We start from the raw sequence: 19,840 nt of genomic DNA, 5'->3' as shown, positions 1-19,840 counted from the left end.
CTTGCCAGGTATTCTGAATCTGGGTCGGGATATGTTATCCAGAGGACCCATTCCCCCAGGGGAATGGTCTCTTCACCCACAAACGATTCACCTTCAGATTCACCAGCAGAAGTAGATCTCTTCGCCTCAGAAGACAATATTCACTGCCCAATATTTTTCTCCAAACGCAGGGATGCCCTGGCCCATGTCTGGCGCAGACTCGACGAAAAGTAACTGAGTACGTTCCCTATCGAGAGGTTCCTCGTACTGCGTATGGAAACACAAGATAAAACGCTGTGTTGAATGGACTGCATTTATATAGCGCTTTTATCCAAAGCGCTTTACATTTTTGCCTCACATTCACCCATTCATACACCGACGGCGACGTCAGCCATGTAAGGCGCCATCCAGCTTGTCGGGAGCAGCTGGGGTTAGGTGTCTTGCTCATGGACACTTCGACACTTGGTCAGACACGTATGTCAGGTGGAACCGGGGATTGAACCACCAACCTTCTGGTTTGTAGACAACCTACATGAACCACTGAGCCACTGCTGCCCCGTGTTTGCTAACTGACCCAGTATTCCCCTTAGAATGTGTCAAAAAACCTCTAGAGAGAGCGACATTAGGGACCATGTCTCTTCTGACATCCAGTGAATATTAGTTTTTGTTCCTCTCAATTCTGATTTCGTTTTAACTCCTATGGTGGCCGATTTAGTCCAAGATTAACACGGCAATCCCCCTCTTCACATTCGACATGGTGCCATCGAGTGTTAAAACGTGAAAGGCGAAGCTAGAATTTATGGGTATGTCCCTCTTTGGCTAATGTACTTTCAAGATGGAGGGGCAACATTAGTGTTGTAGTCAAGACCACCTAAACCGAGACCAAGACAAGACCAAGACTTTGAAGGGCCGAGACCGAGTCAAGACCAAGACCAAGACAGGCCGAGACCGAGTCAAGACCAAGACCAGTGGAAGTCCCCACACTTATGATAAAATGTGGAATATGCATATGATTGGCACTTCTCTCGTATGTGTGGGTGTGTAAGTGTACCATGAGAGAAGTTTTGATCAAATAATCAAAAGGCATTGCAGCTTTGTGGGAATTAATCTTTTTCTTCTATATTTCTTCTAGAGATTTGTTTTGTGAAAAGCGCTCACTCCCATTTTAAAACTCAAAGTTCCCTAAAAATGCTAATCTGGATGAGGTATTAATCTCAGACACAGTCCATTATGTCTTAAATGAATGTGAATAACAGGAGGTGGAATATGTATCATACAGATATGCATTAGTATGCTGCTTAAGCAAATTATTTTATATATGTACATATTTTTCATTTACAATTTGAAAATGTTATTGTGCAGCTTTATTGTGCAACAACAAGGAAAAGAAACCCTGTACTTGCATTTTTTGATTAACTTCAGTTTGATTTAACAAATATCTCAAATGTGCAGGGTTTTTCCTGGGTCAAAAATGGTCTTTGGTGGTGGCTGATAGACCTACACACACATGCACACACACACACACACACACACACACACACACACACACACACACACACACACACACACACACACACACAATTTAAAATAAAAATGCAACGAAACAATAATTTTTTTATTATCTTATGTTATATCTCACATAAGATAATAATATTATGTATGATCTCTTATCTTGATGTTTCTTTTGTTCCAACAGGTTGAATTGTTTTGGTATATAATCATATCAATATTAGAAATAGCATTAACGGTTAACAAATAGCCACATTTTCTGCCATATACAATTTAATAAAATGATCAGTTAGCTAAAAAAACAACTTTGTTCTGTTTTCACCTCACTCCAGTCTAAACTAAATGATTGTAGACTATTTATTTTACTACACATTCAACATACATAAGCTGAAATACTGTAGATAGTTAAAACTAATAATTCTTACTCTCCACTCTTGCTAAATTGGGTAAGCGCACTTGTGTTCTCATTTCTGAGTAAATGATTAAACTGATTCGTTCAGTTCATTGTTGAACAGATCAGTTCTTATTACCGTCGTTAGAATGATTCGGTTCAAATGAGTCATTTGGTCGTGAATCGGACATTAGCAGACCCGTTGTGTGTGAATCGCGGCTGTTAGAACATCGCGGAAGGTTTGTCACACAGAAAACACTTCATAACTGGATAGAAATTGTTTCCTGTTTATTTAATGTATGATTTATGTCAGCTGTTTAGCTGGTCAAACGTTTTTTGAGGGCAATTCACACCGAGCGGTACTTCAAAACAGTTGTCCGAAGTCCGAACGCGCAACGTTCAACATAGATTCGGTTTTCTGAACTTTTGATTTCGATTAATATGTGAAGTATGAGAGAGAGCGTATGTGCTTATTTTGAATACAGAGAGAGTGCGCGCAGGGTGGAGTTCTCTGCTCTTTATATGCCTTCAGCTGTGGTCTTGACCGGTCTTGAGACAAAATCCCGAATCATCTTCACCCGAGACCGAGACGAGACCGAGTAAAAATGCGGTCGATACCGAGACGAGACCAAGACCTTTAAAAAGTGGTCTCGAGACCAAGACCGATCTCGAGTACTACAACACTAGGCAACATGGCGACCGGCATTCGAACACCTCACCCGTATGTTTTTTTAATGGCATATTATAAACTTACAAGAATACTTTATTACTTGAAAGAAGTAAATATACATTAATGAGCACATATATTTTTTGAAAGAACTAAGCTTTCAGGCTACAACATACTCCACAAGAACAGCAAAAAAAGTTCTCACTCCCAGGACATTTAAAGTGGACGGGGTTAATGCCGAGAAACACAGACGATCGGCACATTCTTTTCTCGTAAATTATGGAACGAACTTTGTTCTTGTTCTCGCCACCTCAAGAAAACGAACTAATTTCTTTGTTCTTGCAGAGTATTTCAAGGGTTAACAAGGGAATGAGACAAACAGCTGAATATAATCATAATGAGTCCAGGCAGTGGGTTATGGGTAATGTAGTCCATGATAAGACACGAGTCAGGAGGAGAGCCCCCCAGTGGAGATCATGAGCACTACAGCTGGAGTTGCTAATGTACAATTTTATGTAACTGACTTAAAGTTATGAACAGTCTTAAAGGAAAAAAGATGACTAACTTGTAAGACTAGTTTTAGTGGTTTATGTAACCCCAGAAACTCCCTCTTACAAAACCTATCAGGAAGTGACTGGTCTTATTATTTCTCCCTTTAATTTTTACTGAAAACTAAAACGAGTCAGTGAATAACAGAGAAGGACACATTTTATTAGGATTTTTGTGTATTTCTGAATTAGATTTTTATTGTAATTGTTAACTTTTCAAAGCAAAGTTTAGAAATTTAAAGTAAATTGTAGATTAACCTTTACAAGACGAGGAAATGGATTCACAATCTGTTGAAGATCCTATTTGTGTCACACCACGGTCTGTCCAGCAGATTGAAACTGAGAGCACAAGACCTTCCACATCTTCCTAGTTCACTGTTCATTATCAGTTCAATGAAATCACCCGTGCCTAGCTTGTTAGAGGGTTAACAATTGTATATTTAAAGACTTGCATTTGCTTGTACCTTTGCTCAGTCTTGAAGTTCTCTTGTCTAGCCTATGCCTTTGTGTTTACTCATTCAGACTACCCCTAAAGACTTTGCTTAGACCCTTTTGACCAACGTCTCTGGTAATCTTTGTTTTATGTTTTTGGACTCTGTTACCTGCAAAATCCAGTGTGGATTTGGGCCTTCCTCTACTTAGCTCTGAGGCTGGATCCTTTGTGTTGTCTCAAGAATACTAAGTAAAGACTTGTTCTATTTACTTTTATAACTGCGTCCTGTTATTATCTGCCAAACAGATCCTCACCACCCAATAGCGCAGTGGTTAGATCCTTGGGTTTCCAGCAACACAGTCTGGGTTCGAATCCGGACCTGACAGCAAGACTGAGCTAAACAAGATATGGACCTGGCAGATACTGAACAGATTCATGGAGTCATTAGCAAACAGGGAGTTTTGCTTGGAACACATGAGACACAGCTCCAGAGATTGACAGAGGCTGTGAACCAGATTGGGGAGTCACTGCAACAACTACAGGTACACTTTCCTCGAGAACCTGTGGTACTACCAGCACCAGAGACCCCACCATTAACTGCCACAATGCCCCAAGGACCAAAGATTCCAACCCCTCAGCACTACGATGGGAGGCCTGGTGCCTGCAAGGGTTTCCTTACTCAAGTGTCACTCATCTTCGAACTCCAACCAGCCATGTTTGCTTCTGAGAGGGCTAAGATTGCATACATTATCTCCTTGTTGTGTGATCGTGCACTGGATTGGGCCTCAAATCTCTGGAAACAGCAGTCCCCCATCTGCTTTGATCTAAAAGTGTTCACAGATACTATTCAACAAGTATTTGACCATCCAGTCAGTGGCCGTGAGGCAGCCCGGAGACTGTTAGAGCTACATCAGGGGCATCAACCCCACCCTTAAGCTTGGAACATACCTTGCAAGAACAAAGAAATTTGTTCGTTTTCTCAAGGTGGCAAGAACAAGAACAAAGTTCGTTCTGGCCAGTACAGTCACGAGAAAAGTAGGTGCCGATCATCTGCGTTTCTCCGCTTTAACCACGCCCACTTTAAATGTCTGACCAATCACACAATAGTTCGGACACCAGCAAGAAAAAGGTTCTGCTCAGACGATGTGTCGAGAACAAGCTGCGAAAACTCCCAAACCGTGACGTCCTTTTGTTCTTGCAGCTCTGGGAGAGAGAACTTTTTTCTCTGTTCTTGCGAAGTATGTTGCAGCCTTTACTCTTAGCTTAAGACTTCTCTCTATTCTTTAGTAAAAGTTGCTCTCATCAGCTTTGTGAATGGGTTTTAAGAGAACTCGTAAATAAGAACTTTTATTGCCATTTAGGAGAACTCTTAGTGGTAAGATCAAATGTTTTGTGAATACGGCCCCTGGTCTTCAGAGGAGCAATAGAGTCTAAGATATTGGAGCACGCAGAGGTTAAAGAAGAGAGTAGCTCTTCCACACACAAGTGCGAAGGTGAACTTTCATAACACAAGTTAGAAGAGGCGAGCTCATTAAACACAACAATCCTCAATAGTGTCAGAGTTCACAGCACGACACCTGTGAGTGGACACACATGATTTCTCCACAGGGTATGAAAGAGAAATGTTGAAAGCATAGGCAGAGTTAAGACTACAACATACTCCACAAGAACAGAGAAAAACAGTTCTCGCTCCCAGAGCTGCGAGAACAAAACGACGTCACGGTTTGGGAGTTTTCTCAGCTTGTTCTCGACACATCGTCTGAGCAGAAGCCTTTTCTTGCAGGCGTCCAAGAACTATTGTGTGATTGGTCAGACATTTAAAGCGGTCGGGGTTAATGCAGAGAAACGCAGATGATCGGCACCTTCTTTTCTCGTAAATTATGGAACAAACCATGTTCTTGTTCTCGCCAACTCGAGAAAACGAACAAATTTCTTTGTTGTTGCTGAGTATGTTCCAAGCTTTAACAAGGGAATGAGACAGACAGCTGAATATAATCATAATGAGTCCCGGCAGTGGGTTATGGGTAATGTAGTCCCTGATAAGACCCTAGAGTCAGGAGGAGAGCCCCCTAGTGGAGATCATGAGCACTACAGCTGGAGTTGCCAATGTACAATTTTATGTAACTGACTTAAAGTTAAGAACAGTCTTAAAGAACAAAAGATGTCTAACTTGTAAGACTAGTTTTAGTGGTTTATGTAACCCCAGAAACTCCCTCTTACAAAACCTATCAGGAAGTGACTGGTCTTATTATTTCTCCCTTTCATTTTTACTGAAAACTAAAACGAGTAGGTGAAGAACAGAGGACACATTTTATTAGGATTGTTGTGCATCTCTGAATTAGATTTTTATTGTAATTGTTAACTTTTCAAAGCAAACTTTAGAAATTTAAAGTAAATTGTAGATTATTGGATATTTTACAAGACGAGGAAATGGATTCAAAATCTGCTGAAGATCCTACTTGTCCTATTTGCCTTGAAATCTTCAAGGTTCCTGTTTTTCTGTCCTGTACTCACAGTATTTGTAAAGAGTGTCTGCAACAGTTCTGGAAAACTCAGGAAACTCAGAAGTGTCCCGTCTGCAGGAGAAGATCCTCAAGAGGTGATCCTCCAGTTAATCTAGAGTTAAAAAACTTGTGTGAATCATTGATAAAGGAGAGAAATGAGAGGCGTTCATCAGAGTCTGAGGAGATCTGCAGTTTACACAGTGAGAAACTCAAACTCTTCTGTCTGGAGGACAAACAGCCTGTGTGTTTAGTGTGCAGAGACTCAGAGAAACACGCCAAACACACATTCAGACCCATCAGTGAAGTGGTTTCATCTTACAAGGTAAGACAAATGTCCCTCATTTCATGCTAAATACAGTGATAAACACACAGTACTATTTGTGCGTAGAATACATTAGTAGCGTATTTACTTTTGCTCAGACTAAATCTCCACGACTTACTACTGTAGGAATTGATTCGAATCAAATAAAAGGGGGTATTGAATTACAGTGAAAGAAAACCGACCTTATATAAACAATAATTCAAAATTAATATTTACTGCTCTGTCAACTATTCGTCCGCCGATATGTTGAATTTACCGTATTTTATCAATTTCGACTCATGATGGCCAACGGCAATAATATCATTCACTTTTACGTTCACTGTTTGTGAGCTTAGGTAACAAGGGTCATACAGTTTGAGGCAGTAACTTACGGACACAAAGCACAAGAGACCTGTATAGATGAAAACTGAAAACAAGATTTATTTATCTAGTCTAATACACACAACACTAAACTACTGACACACACAAGAATATACTTTCATACTGAAAAGAGATATGGCATGTTATACACTTTCCCAGCCGTCACCTGCGAGAATCAACAATCTAGCAACTTAATCGTAGTTTGTCTGCTAGACAGAGTTTCACCAGCTCAACCACAATGAAGTATTGTACTTGCGTTTGCTTGTTCCTGGGGTGCGTTCTTCCTCTGGATGAGGTTGCTGCGGTGTTGATTGGTTGACCAGCCGATGACGTTGTTTGCGAGGGAAGGCGTTTGAGTTCATTCAGTGGATGAGTGGCTTCGCCTGATGAAGCCACACGTGCCGTTTCCTGGTCACTGGAACGAGCGTCAGCGTTGCTATGCGACGGGCTTTCTCTGCGTCCCAGGGAGCACCGGCTGGGTGCGTTTCCGGGAGGAAGTTTCGTCAGCGAGGTTTACTACAGAGTGGAATGAAGTTTCTGGAAGAACTCTTGGTAGCTCTGAGTGTGGCGGCCCATGTAGGCAGATAGGTGACAAGGCCAGCGCGGGTTAGAGCAGCCTGGGTTGCTGCAAGGCACGCGGTAAACTTGTTGAACAACAAGTTGAAGACAAGAAGCAAAGCATTCATGATTGATCCTTGGTTTTAAACATGTCTTGGAGTCCATCCCCGAAAGTTTCTCAGGCCAATCGGACATTGTGGTGGGCGTTTCTCCCGCCCCTGTCTCCTGTTCGTACATATCATTATAATGTGACGTCATCTCAAACACGTGTTGATATTCTTCATGAGTTTGTTTAAATGTTTTAAGGATCTAACTTCCATAGCGTAACTCTAGTACATTTTACTCATGTTTACCTTGCATCATGAGGATGGAAATCTTTTATCCGTTACACCGATATCAAATAGCATATATTTCTCATGGCTGGGGTAGGAGATACTAAATATTTATATGTGGTAAACGTTGGTCATTTAGCCAAACAACACAGGTTATAGGAGAATACACATCATACTTTGGTATACATTTGTGGCCTAATATGGTCGTTCCTTGTTACGACCCGGACGAAGACAAACATGCCCGAATAGGTATACCCAACGGTTTGACGATATAAAACACACAGGCTATGTACACATACATAATACATATAGTGTATGACGAATTTCGATTGGGAATTACTTCATGTTATTGAATCTCAGGGTTTTAGTCTTTGTGTCTGATTGGTACGAGATCTTCGTGTGAGTTTCAAAAAGGGTCTCTGGAATGTGCTGTTAGAGAAAGGAGGGATGTCAGTATCATGTCTAGAGTGATTTTGGGTCTCAGAAAAGCTTTTAGCGGGTCTCTGTGGTGGCAAGACCCTGAATTTATGTCTGAGGTTTCAGGGGGGGGGGGTTTAGTTCTAATAGATGATAATCCGTGGAACAAAGGGGAAAAACAAGTCACATGATCACTGTTGTTGTATTGGTTTGAGATAAAGCAGATTGGTGGTGATAAAAGGTGTTGTTTCCCTCCAAATGCAAATTATTAATTTTTATGGTTTGCTAATGGTGGAGTAGGATAAGCCCTTGGGAGGTCTGGAATGTGATGCCTGGTTTTGGAACAAGGCCTGTTTCATAGGGGATCCTACACTACTGATATTAAATTCTCCACTAAGCTTCAACTGCTCTGATGTTCGGCACAAAACATGTTTGGAAAAATATAGATATGTTATGGGTTATTAATATTTTTTTCAATAACAATATATGATTTATTACAAGACACACCAAAAGTGTTTGATACTAACATGCACTATATTGCCAAAAGTATTGGGACGCCCCTCCAGAGTCAACAGCTCCAGACCTCCAGACTTCTGTGGCCTTCAGATGAGCTCAAGAACAGCGTAAAGAGCTTCATGGAATGGGTTTCCATGGCCGAGCAGCTCATCCAAGTCTTACATCACCAAGACCAATGCAAAGCGTAGTATGCAGTGAAGTAAAGCAGCCGCCACTGGACTCTAGAGAAGTGAGACGTGTTCTCTGAGCGACCAATCACGCTTCAGTCTGACAATCCCATGGACGAGTCTGGGTTTGGTGATCGCCAGGAGAACAGGACTCGCCTGACTGCATTGTGTCAAGTGTAAAGTTTGGTGGAGGGGGGTTATGGTGTGGGGTTGTTTTTCAGGGGTTGGGCTTGGCCTCTTAGTTCCAGTGAAAGGAATTCTTAATGCTTCAGCATATCAAGACAATTTCATGCCCGAATTTGTGGGAAGAGTTTGGGGACGGCCCCTTCCTGTCCCAGCATGACTGCGATCCAGTGCACAAAGCGTCGGTCCATAAAGACATGGATGAGGAGTTTGGTGTGGAGGAACTTGACTGGCCTGCACAGAGTCCTGAGCTCAACCCGATAGAACAGCTTCGGGATGAATTAGAGCGGAGACTGAGAGCCAGGCCTTCTCGTCCAACATCAGTGCCTGACCTCACAAATGAGCTTCTAGAAGAATGGGCAAAAATCCCCATAAACACACTCCTAAACCTTGAGGAAAGCCTTCCCAGAAGAGCTGAAGCTCTTAGAGCTGCAAAGGGTGGGCCGACTCCATATTAAACCCTACGGATTAACAATGGGGTGTCATTAAAGTTCATGTAAAGGCAGGCGTCACTAAACTTTTGGCAATATAGTGTACTTTCAGTTCCTGTATTTGCATTTGTACAACCACACATTTACAACTGTATAGATATAATAATTAAGAATTGGCCATTGCAAAAAACACATTTGTTTGGTGATTTCTTGATGTTCATCATTTGCAGTTAAATCATTTAAAGATATATGTCCTGCCATTTTCAGGCACAAATGCTTCTGAGATTAACACATTCAGCATAAAAATATTAATATAACAATAAAAACATCCAAACACACAATGTTTAAACCTCTTAAAGCTTCATCAGTTTCTCAGATTTTCATCTTAACCTGTAGGAGGAATTTAATACAGCGCTGACGTCCTTACAAAACAAGCTCAAACATGGAGAAGAAATGAAAGGAAAGTGTGATAAAAAAATCCAACACATCGAGGTGAGGATGTGTAAAGAGTTAAACACTCAACACACACACAGTTTATTATTGACGTTAGTGGAGTGTGTGTACACACAGAGCTGACTGAAGTGAATGTGATGTGATTTCAGTCTCAAGCTGAGCACACAGAGCGTCAGATTGAAGAAGAGTTTGAGAAGCTTCATCAGTTTCTCAGAGACGAAGAAGAAGCTACAATCACTGCACTGAGGGAGGAAGAGGAGCAGAAGAAGCAGAGGATGAAGGAGAAGCTGGAGGAGATGAACACACACATCTCAGCTCTTTCACACACAATCAGAGACATGGAGGAGACGATGAAAGCCAATGACGTCTCGTTTCTAAAGGTGACCAATCAATCTGGCTTCATTCTTTGAGCATAAAACAACTTGAGACTCACTGACAATGAGAGTGTTTGATAAGATATTAACATGTTTTCAAACTCTATATTTTCCAGAACTTTAACGCCTCAATGGAAAGGTGAGTGAGCTGCTCGTATCTCTTCTCTCAGTGGATCTGAACTCAAATTCACTGCAGTTCTGACTCCTGAATGTTCCTCCAGAGTCCAGATCCCACAGCCGGATCCACGGATGAGTTCTGGAGCTTTGATTGATGTGTCCCGTTATCTGGGTAACCTGCGGTCCAGAGTCTGGAAGAAGATGCTGGAAACTGTCCAACACAGTGAGTCTCAGCAGATCTGACACCAGCGCAAAACATCCTTCAGATAGAAACACACACAACATTAACATCTGATAGAAATATATTTAATAATCACTCGAGTTTCTGAGTGAATCTGAACTGTATTTCAGAAGATCATCAGATCATACAGTGAACTCATAATGACTACAGAAGTCTGTTCCTCAAGGTCTCTGCTTATGTATTAGGATACAATAGTGTTTATTGAATATGATATTAAACCTGAAGCCTCGATCCATTCTGACAGAAACTGACAGACCATTGTCATGATAGCAGGATTCATGATCTCTTTCCTTTAGTGTATGATATACAGAAAAATATACAGGTTTGTATTGAACATTTATGGAGAAACAGATTTTGTGTGAAAATAAATCATAAAAGTGGTTTACTTTATTAAAAATATGTCAAATGTATGAGGTGACGAGGGCCACACATGGGGCAAAAGGCACAGTATTAATACAAATACATTAGCTAAAATAATGTGTTTTATTTAATACCTGTTCAAAACAATCACTTTAGCAAAGTTTGAACATGTTTATGTTTATTTTGATGAATAAAATAATACATTTTTGATTAATAAATATGCTGTCTATAGAAATATATCTGAAAAATATAGAAACAAAATCACTGAAATAAGTAAAGATTCTGAAAGCACTGAAGGAGATCCCATAATAATTTAATATATATTTACAGTAATAACAAAAACTTTTATATTAATAATAATAATATTTGTCATGATAGCAGGATTAATAGAAAGTCTTTATATGTGTTTTATATTTACATTTCTGATCATATTTCATCCTGTAATCTGATGTTCTTCTCTTTGCAGCTCCGTTGACTCTAGATCCAAACACAGCACATCCTCGTCTCACACTCTCGTCTGATCTGACCAGTGTGTCGGACAGTGATGAAGATGAAACACTTCCTGATAATCCAGAGAGGTTTGACTGGTGTCTGTGTGTCCTGGGATCTGAGGGCTTTAACTCAGGAACACACTGCTGGGATGTGGAGGTCGGTGACAATACAGACTGGAGTCTTGGAATAACCACAGCATCAAACCAGAGGAAGGGAGAGGATTTCTTTAAGTCTAATGTCTGGTGTGTGGGGTACTGGGACATCGAATACTTCTCTCAATCCCCAGATCAACCCTTCACTGCCTTTCCTGTTAAAGTGAATCCTCAGCGTGTGAGAGTTCAGCTGGACTATGACAGAGGAAAAGTGTCATTCTCTGATCCTGTAACTAACACACATTTACTCACATTCAGGACGTCCTTCACTGAGACTGTCTTTCCAATCTTATATAATCGCTGCAGAACTTCCCCTCTGAGGATCTTACCAGTTAAACTGATTATTACAGCAGAAAATCACAGTTAAATCTGATTCTGCTTCCAGATCAATGGGTTATTGATGTGATATGATAAATTATATAATTAGTATTGTCATAATTTAAAATGCAGTAAATCGTTAAACATTTATTTGTCTTATGGACCTGTTGTTATAAAAACTGCTTTGTCTTTTGATTCTTTACAGTTTTGAGCCCAATCTCAGAATTGTCCTGTGGTGTGACCGTCTCAAGCATGGGTCAGAAAACTACAACTTTCATAAATTAAAAAAGTTTAAAAAATAATCTGTGGCAGGGTGAGTTCAGTTTTTTGAGCACTTTGTTATTTTGGCTTGGATTTTAATTTCTTGAAATATGAACTGAATTTAGAAATGCTTGGCTGTGTTTAATAAACTAAATGTATTTTTGAAATGAAGACGGCGTTTGGAGTGGAGTGTGTGTTAAATAATCACTGTTCCCTGAATCAACGGCTCAATACAAGAGGCCGACCTAAGAGTTCACTGTAAAAAATCCCCATAACATTTACAGTAAAACAAACGGCAGCTGTGGTCGCCAGAACTTCACCGTAAGAAATACGGTAGCAACATTTAAGGTTTTAAAGATGTAAGTTAAATTTACAGTAAATAACTGTATTTCATTCACTGAAATAATGTTGAATTACCAACCTATTGAAATGCTAATATCTGTGATGTACCTTTGATATACACTGACAACCAATCACAGTGGAGATGAGAGTCACATGACGAATCAAAGCTCAGGAGGATAACGCTAATATATCAAAGGTGCCCAGTGTCATTCACACAAACACTAAACACCGGCCCATGACACTTTAAAAATGCAATAAACATTAATTTAACAACATTAAATGTAACATTAAACCCTAATGAACATAACTGGTTAGAAAAAAACTAAGAAAAAAGAGTAATTTCAGTGAAAATACATCAAATGTGAAGTGTCAAGCAGGCAATTCTGGGAATCTCAGTTTACGTTTTTTTATCTTTAAATTACACAATGACTTTTTCACTTCCAAAACTGTAAATTTAATGGTATTTTAGTGTAAATGTAAGTTTAGATCACAGTTATTCAATGTATAATACGGAAGCTTACTCGCCTAAAAGCTCACCGTTAATTGGTTTAAACCGTGCGTAGTACAATTTTTATTTTATTTTTTAGTACAATACGAGAAAAAGTCTTTTTGTTAAATAAAGAAAACAAGGATGTTCTGCCGTCTCACAATACTTGAAGCACAGACGTGAGAAATGTATAAAATAATTTGTGTCTACTTTTACATGTTAATATGTAAACGTTTGGGAGAAGGAGAAGCAGATCTGAATAAGCGTTACGGCATGAAAGAGCTCAGATCGGTGCGGTTTTCTGTTGATTTTGTTGAGTTCTGTTTTTATACCGTGAGACTGCTTGAACATCACCATCATTTAACCAAACAACACAGCTGGACAGGGACGGACTGGGGCTAAAAAACAGCCCTGGACTTTCTCCCAAATAGGCCCATCATCCGGCCATTCGCCCCTAGCCGTGCGCAGCAGACACTGTACTATGGTGTACTATGTACTACACTGTACTTGGGTTCTTCTTTAACTTCTTCCCATCCACCTTTCTCCTTACGTTTTCTGCTAGCCATTCTGCCGCGATTTGATTCCTGAAATCCGGGGACCAATCACAGTTTTAGTTTTTTTGTAGCACGTAGCAGTATATAAGTGATCGCATTAGTGCCCCTGCTGATGGCTGTTCATATCAGGGACGTTTATAGGATTGTCATTTTAGGGGGTTAGCACACAGTGAGCGTAGCCTATGGGAAAAAATGTTCACACTTTAGTTTAGGGTCCAAATTGCGCTATTAACTAGCTTACTAGCATTCATACTAACATTGTAAAATAAGGCAAATTTTGAACTTTTGCAGTACAATTGGATGTTTAAGCTATTTCATCTTATGTTAAACTGACTTTAAAAAATGAGTTAAATCTTGTTTAACTAATAAAAAATAGTTTAACATTTCTTAACTTATTTTGATGAGTTAAAACAATGTAAAAACATATGTTGTCATAATTTTTTTTTACAGTGCATAGGATATTGGCTGTTACGTATAAAGCTAATATTAATACCTTATTGCATGGCCATATTGTAGCCTACATGCATTAATCGTACCCGATAATGTTGACAGGTTTATAACCTGATATCCCAAATGATCTACATATGAGCATTTTAAGATGTTCTGAAGGCCAAAATATAAAACCATGTCACTGAGCAGTAGATTATTTGTCTTTATCTCCACATCTCTCTCTTTCTCTGTTTTTATCTTGCCCTGTCTCTTCCCCTCATAATGCTGAGCTTTGACTGATATAGTTTTCGTCAGTAAATAAAATAAACATGGTTTACATATTAACATACTGATATTTATATGTTTTATGAATAATGTTCTTAGACACGTTAATATACTGTTTATTAAAGTTTAAGTTTATTAAATTAATTCACAATAGGAACACATTCATAATCTTATGCCCAATACAGGCTGAGGTTTTTTATTTTTTATTTACTGAAGGTTACAAGTAGAATTATATTAAATTACAATATATACACATTCATTATCAATATGCCTAATCTGATGAAAATGGCTTTGCTAATATCTCTTGTTTGTTAATTAGGCCTAGCTAGGCTATCACATAACATTTCCACTCAAAATGATGAAATCAGAAAAAAAGTGTATTAATTTGTCTGAATATTTTTGTCTTTTGTTTAACTTTTAGTTTTTTGACTTAAAGCAGCAGCTGTCAAACATGAATGCAGAGCTGCCAACTCTCACGCATTGGCCGTGAGACACACGCATTTGATTGGTTTCACACGCCACACCCCTGATTTCTCACGCTGAAGTGTCAACCCTGTCGGTCAAATGCCTGAAAGATACGTTTATCTATAGATCTACCTGATGAGCCACTCGTAATTGATTAGTGATGCTTTCGGTGAGGGGGTTCAAGATAAATGTGCAAATAGATAAGTGTAGCGCGACCAAAAGCTACAGTCCGTTTTGAGTTCTGACGAAAATGAGCAATGAGCGAAGCGCGAAAGCGTCGCTAGCTAACTATGGTCGCAAGTCCCATCATTAACGTTAACCGAGTCGGTGTTTCCCGAAACATTGTTCCAACAAACGTTTGCAAACTGCATCACGAAGTTGGTTGGAATAACAGCTCTCGAGCTGTGATTAGAAGCAGAGTTTCTTGGTTTCATGACATGTGGACTTAAATGTCCATTTTTTAACGAAACAATTCGTAACGAAAATAAATAGTCAAGCAATGCGCACGCGAGCAGCTCATGACTGGAGTCTCAGAGCGGTTCTGTTCGCGCTTCATCACTGCATGTGCTGTGAGTAACCTGCGCATCTTTAGCCTAATCCTGACGCCTGAGGATCTCATTTAAGTTGCATACATTTTGTTCTTGCACTGATGTTAAATTTGTAGCCATTTTGCACTTTGACGGCCAGTTTGAGATATAGGCTATATTTCAGAATTTTTGCAATAATTCTGACAGTTTTTCCATTGAAATGACTGGGAAAAAGTGTTCAAATAAACCCGAATTCACCCCATACTCTGTGAAATTATAATTACATTGCATTATGTTGCTTGGAACCCCAAATATTACAACATTCTTCATTAATAGTTATTCAGGTATTTGTAACAAAATCAGGGTATATGCAGGAATCCTGAAGTTAATTTCAATACCTTTTTAAGACTTCTTAAAGACCTTCTCAAAATATTTTAAGACCTTATCGCACTTCAAGTTCTAATCGGCAAACAAACCTTTAATAAACAGTTGTAGTCGAATGTAGACTTAAAATCTCTATCGTAGCCCAATTTTGTGAAACTAAATATGTCAAACTAAATATAAGGACATCACTCGGGCAGCAGTAAAGGCTACTGCGCCTTTAAGACCTGATGCAGGGATATGCTCGTCTTTCTCGACTGTGCATACTATACAGTTCACTTAAGGCATATTCAGACTATGTCTGCTAGGATACTCATCAAGATGGACATGTTGATATACTTCTTGTGTGAGTTTGTCTGTTTAAGCGCAAGACTTGAAAGAGAACTCAATATTTGCGCGCTGTGAGACGAGCGCGCGCTCTCGGATGATGCACAGCGTCAGATCTTCTCTCAGCGCGTCTTCACCCGAGCGACGACGGAGAAAACGACTGGTTATAGGCGCACATACGGCAGCACTCGCATGCATTGAATAAAGTTTACAAAGAGGGGAAACAGCTCGGTACGTGAAGCGAGTTTACCCGCCACAACTCTAAATCAGCCGCATTTGGCTGGTGGCGGTGCTGATGTCCATCCCTGGCGCGCGCGCTCCGAGCCGATCTGACTGAGCGCCCCGTTGTTTTTTAATACTTATGGGGATGAAAATAAATATATTCATAAATACTTTTTGGAGTCAAACTCTTTTGACAAAGCTTGAACAAAATACTTTCAAAATTTAAGACTTTATAAAGCCATGATAAGACTTTTTAATACTTTATAAGGGTCTTAATTTTCCCAAAATTGATTTATCACCTTTTAAGACTTTTCAAGACCCCGCGGATACCCTGAAAATCTCATTGTAAAAAAAGAAGAATAATGAAGTAGTTTCAATATAGCTAGCTACTTTTTGAAAGTAGTGTAGCTACTTTTTCATAAGGGTAGCTTGAATGTAACTTAGCTACTTAAAGTAGTTTTACTACAAAACAATAGGTTACTATCGTAACCCCGGTTCTCTGAAACATCGAGTGGAGAGATCCACCTATGGGAAGGGCATCCGTACCTGACCTCTGCAGAAGCATCCAATTGCACCAAGTCTGACAAGACAGGCAGGAGCGCGCAGCCAATGCCCAGTAAGGCCCCACCCCTTACCAGCGGGCATATATGGGCTGCATACGCTACTGTACATCAGTAAGTATATTCGCTTCTCGTGCGGTAAGCGGGGCAACGCTGGTGGATCTCTCCACTCGATGTTTCAGAGAACCGGGGTTACGATAGTAACCTATTGTTCTCATTCATCATCTCGTTTCGAGATCCACCTATGGGAGAGACATGGACAGCTCCCCGATTGCCCAATACACTCACAGTGAGGTCCTGTTAGCCAGAAAAAGACGGTCACCCCGAGGGGCGGTGCACGACGCGTCTCATAATCATGAACTCGCCACACCGACGCAACCGCGTAGGCTAACTGCGGTGTGAAGCAGGACATGAAACATAGGCTATGTGTGTCACACATAAGGAAGGCAGGGTTAGGAAGACCCCACCCCCAAGACCGAATGTGCTACTGAGGTTCTGGTGACATCCAGCCTGTAGTAACGCACAAACGTATGGGGAGAAGCCCAACTGGCCGCAGAACAGATATCCCGCAGTGATACTCCCCTGAACAGAGCCCAAGAGGCGGCCAAGCCCCTCGTGGAATGAGCTCTGATGTTCCCTGGGGGTTGCACTCCCTTTGATTCATATGCCAAGATTATAGCGTCCACAAGCCAATGTGAGAGGCGTTGTTTAGACAGGGGATCCCCTTTGCGAGGAGGAGCCCATGAAACGAAGAGTTGGTCACTCTTCCGGAACGCGCTGGTCCTAGACACATACGTTTGTAACGCACGGACTGGACACAGGGCATTTAGCCTCTGATCCTCCGCGGAGGAAAAGGGCGGAGGGTGAAAAGCGGATAGCTCCAACACCTCCGATGTGAACGCAGGGAAACATTTCGGCATGAATGCTGGATTAGGCTTGAGGAAAACCTTATCTCCACCCAGAGAGAAATTGATGCACGAAGGGTGGACCGAGAGTGCATGTAACTCACTGACACGTTTGGCTGACGCCAAGGCCAAGAGCAAGGCTGTTTTGAAGGACAGCAACTTAAGGGGAATATTCCCCAGAGGCTCAAAAGGAAATTGAGAAAGAGCTTCCAGCACCATGGAGAGGTCCCATTCAGGGATCGTTCTCCTAATGACTGGCAAGGAGCGACGGGCGCCCTTCATAAATCTGCGGATTAGAGAATGCTGCCCAACCGTTGAGCCCTCAAAACCCACATGACAAGCAGAGATAGCTGCCAGATAGACCTTAATAGTGGAAAAAGACCTGCCCTTATCCATAAGGTCTTGGAGGAAACACAAGATATCAGCGACTGAGCACTGATATGACGTGAGACCCCGCCCATCACACCACTCATCGAACACCTGCCACTTACAGCCATACAATGACCGTGTAGAAACGGCCCTGGCATTCTGTATAGTAGCCACCACGCGCGGGGGAAGCCCTAACGCGCTTAGGTTCGTCCTCTCACGGGCCAAGCCCAGAGAGCTACCCTGTCCGGGTGTGGGTGATAAATCTCCCCGTTCGCTTAAGACAATAGGTCTGTGCGGAGGGGGAGGCACCACGGCTGGGCATACAACAGAGGGATTATCTCTGCCAGCCACGGCGCTTTGGGCCACCTGGGTGCTATCAGGATGAGAGAAAACCCCCCCTCTCTCGCCCTGGCCAGTGTGAGAATTATCAGGCACAGGGGAGGAAAGGCATACAGCAGCACTCTGGGCCACGGGTGGGCCAGTGTGTCCACCTCGAGGGGCGCGTCCAAGTCCTTTAGCGAGAAGAACATAGGACAATGGCTTTTTTCGCGCGAGGCGAACAGATCTACGGGCGCCCGTAGTCTCATCCATATCATGTCTACTATCTGAGGGTGGAGGTGCCAATCTCCGAAGAGCGGGTTCCCCCTCGATAGAAGATCCGCGCCTCTGTTCAGAATTCCCGGAACATGAGTCGCGCGTAACGACAGGAAAACTCGCCCGCTCCATACCAAACGCTTGTAAGCTAGGGCATGAAGCTTCGGCGAGCGCGCGCCGCCTTGACGATTGATAGCCACTGTCGTGGTATCGTCGCAGCGTACGAGCACATGATGTCCCTGCAGACGAGGCAGAAAATGATTCAGAGCCTTCTAATTGGTTAGAAGCTCTAAATAATCTATGTGCTCTGAACGTAGTTTGCTCGGCCGCAAACCGTTCACAGTTCTGCCCTCCTGGGTGGCACCCCAGCCTGTTAGGGACGCGTCCGTCGTCACGACTTTCCGCAACATGACAGTCCCCAGAGGGGTACCCTGTGCGTAAAAGTCCGCGCTCTTCCAGTGGCGCTGAGCTGCAGCGCAGGTGCGCGTCACTGTTACAGAGCGGCAAAGATCGTGTAACGGGCTGAAATGTAGTGACAAAACCCATTTCATGAACGCCCTCATCCTCAGGGGTCCTAGTGGCAAAAACTGGATAGCTAAAGCCATAAGACCCTGTAGCCTGAGACATGTGCGATATCGCACCCTCGCCCCCTCTCTGAACTGTGACAGACAGTTCGTCAGAGAGAGAACGCGCTCCTGAGAGAGACGCGCTCGCATGGAGACTGAGTTCAGCTCCATGCCCTGGAAGATCACCCTCTGACTGGGTGTAAAGCTGCTCTTGTTCACATTCACCCTGAAGTCCAGAGATCGGGTGTGCGCGAGCACACGGGAGGTGTCCTGCAACACCTTTTCCCACGAATCGGCTATGATGAGCCAATCGCATATGTATGTCAGGATCCGTAGACCAGACATTCTTAGGGGAGTGAAGCCCGCTTCCACACGCAAACAGAAAGTTCGGGGGCTTAATTTTTGCCCGAACGGAAGCACCGTGAGTTCGTAACAAATGCCTTGATAGGCGAAACGAAGAAACTTCCGGTGTGGTGGATAAATGCTTATGTGGAGAAAAGCATCTCTCAGATCGACCGATGTGAACCAGTCGTTCCGTTTCATGACACGGGCGAGCGAACCAAGGGTTAACATTATGAATCTGTATTTCCTCAAATGTTTGTTCAACACCCTGGGGTCCAGAATAGGACGGAGGGAACCGTCCTTCTTTGTGACCAGGAAATAACGGGAAAAGAAACCCTGGTTTATCAGATTGTGGGGAACCACCTGAATCGCACCTTTGTTTAGAAGAGAGGAGATTTCC

At 41.9% G+C, this 19,840-nt stretch overlaps 1 protein-coding gene across 1 annotated transcript; it reads left to right on the top strand.

The window, feature by feature from the left end:
- The first annotated feature begins 5,957 nt into the window (after positions 1-5,957).
- On the top strand, positions 5,958-11,873 carry LOC137092538 (nuclear factor 7, brain-like). The gene is made up of 6 exons (XM_067456815.1): positions 5,958-6,353; positions 9,714-9,809; positions 9,920-10,150; positions 10,261-10,283; positions 10,366-10,484; positions 11,329-11,873. Exons 1-6 carry the CDS (start codon positions 5,958-5,960, stop codon positions 11,871-11,873), a joined length of 1,410 nt encoding a protein of 469 aa, XP_067312916.1.
- The last annotated feature ends 7,967 nt before the right edge of the window (positions 11,874-19,840 follow it).

The sequence above is a fragment of the Pseudorasbora parva genome, chromosome 11, assembly GCF_024679245.1.
Source record: "Pseudorasbora parva isolate DD20220531a chromosome 11, ASM2467924v1, whole genome shotgun sequence".
Classification (NCBI taxonomy): domain Eukaryota; kingdom Metazoa; phylum Chordata; class Actinopteri; order Cypriniformes; family Gobionidae; genus Pseudorasbora; species Pseudorasbora parva.
Note: the sequence above shows the minus strand (reverse complement) of the source record. Positions and strands in the feature narration are given on the sequence as shown.

Bases quoted from the DNA above. Each gene is read 5' to 3' on its own strand.
- LOC137092538 (XM_067456815.1), top strand. From the start codon at position 5,958: ATGGATTCAAAATCTGCTGAAGATCCTACTTGTCCTATTTGCCTTGAA. The intron at 6,354-9,713 runs GTAAGACAAATG...CTTAACCTGTAG, and splicing joins AAGTGGTTTCATCTTACAAG to GAGGAATTTAATACAGCGCT. The intron at 9,810-9,919 runs GTGAGGATGTGT...ATGTGATTTCAG, and splicing joins AAAAAATCCAACACATCGAG to TCTCAAGCTGAGCACACAGA.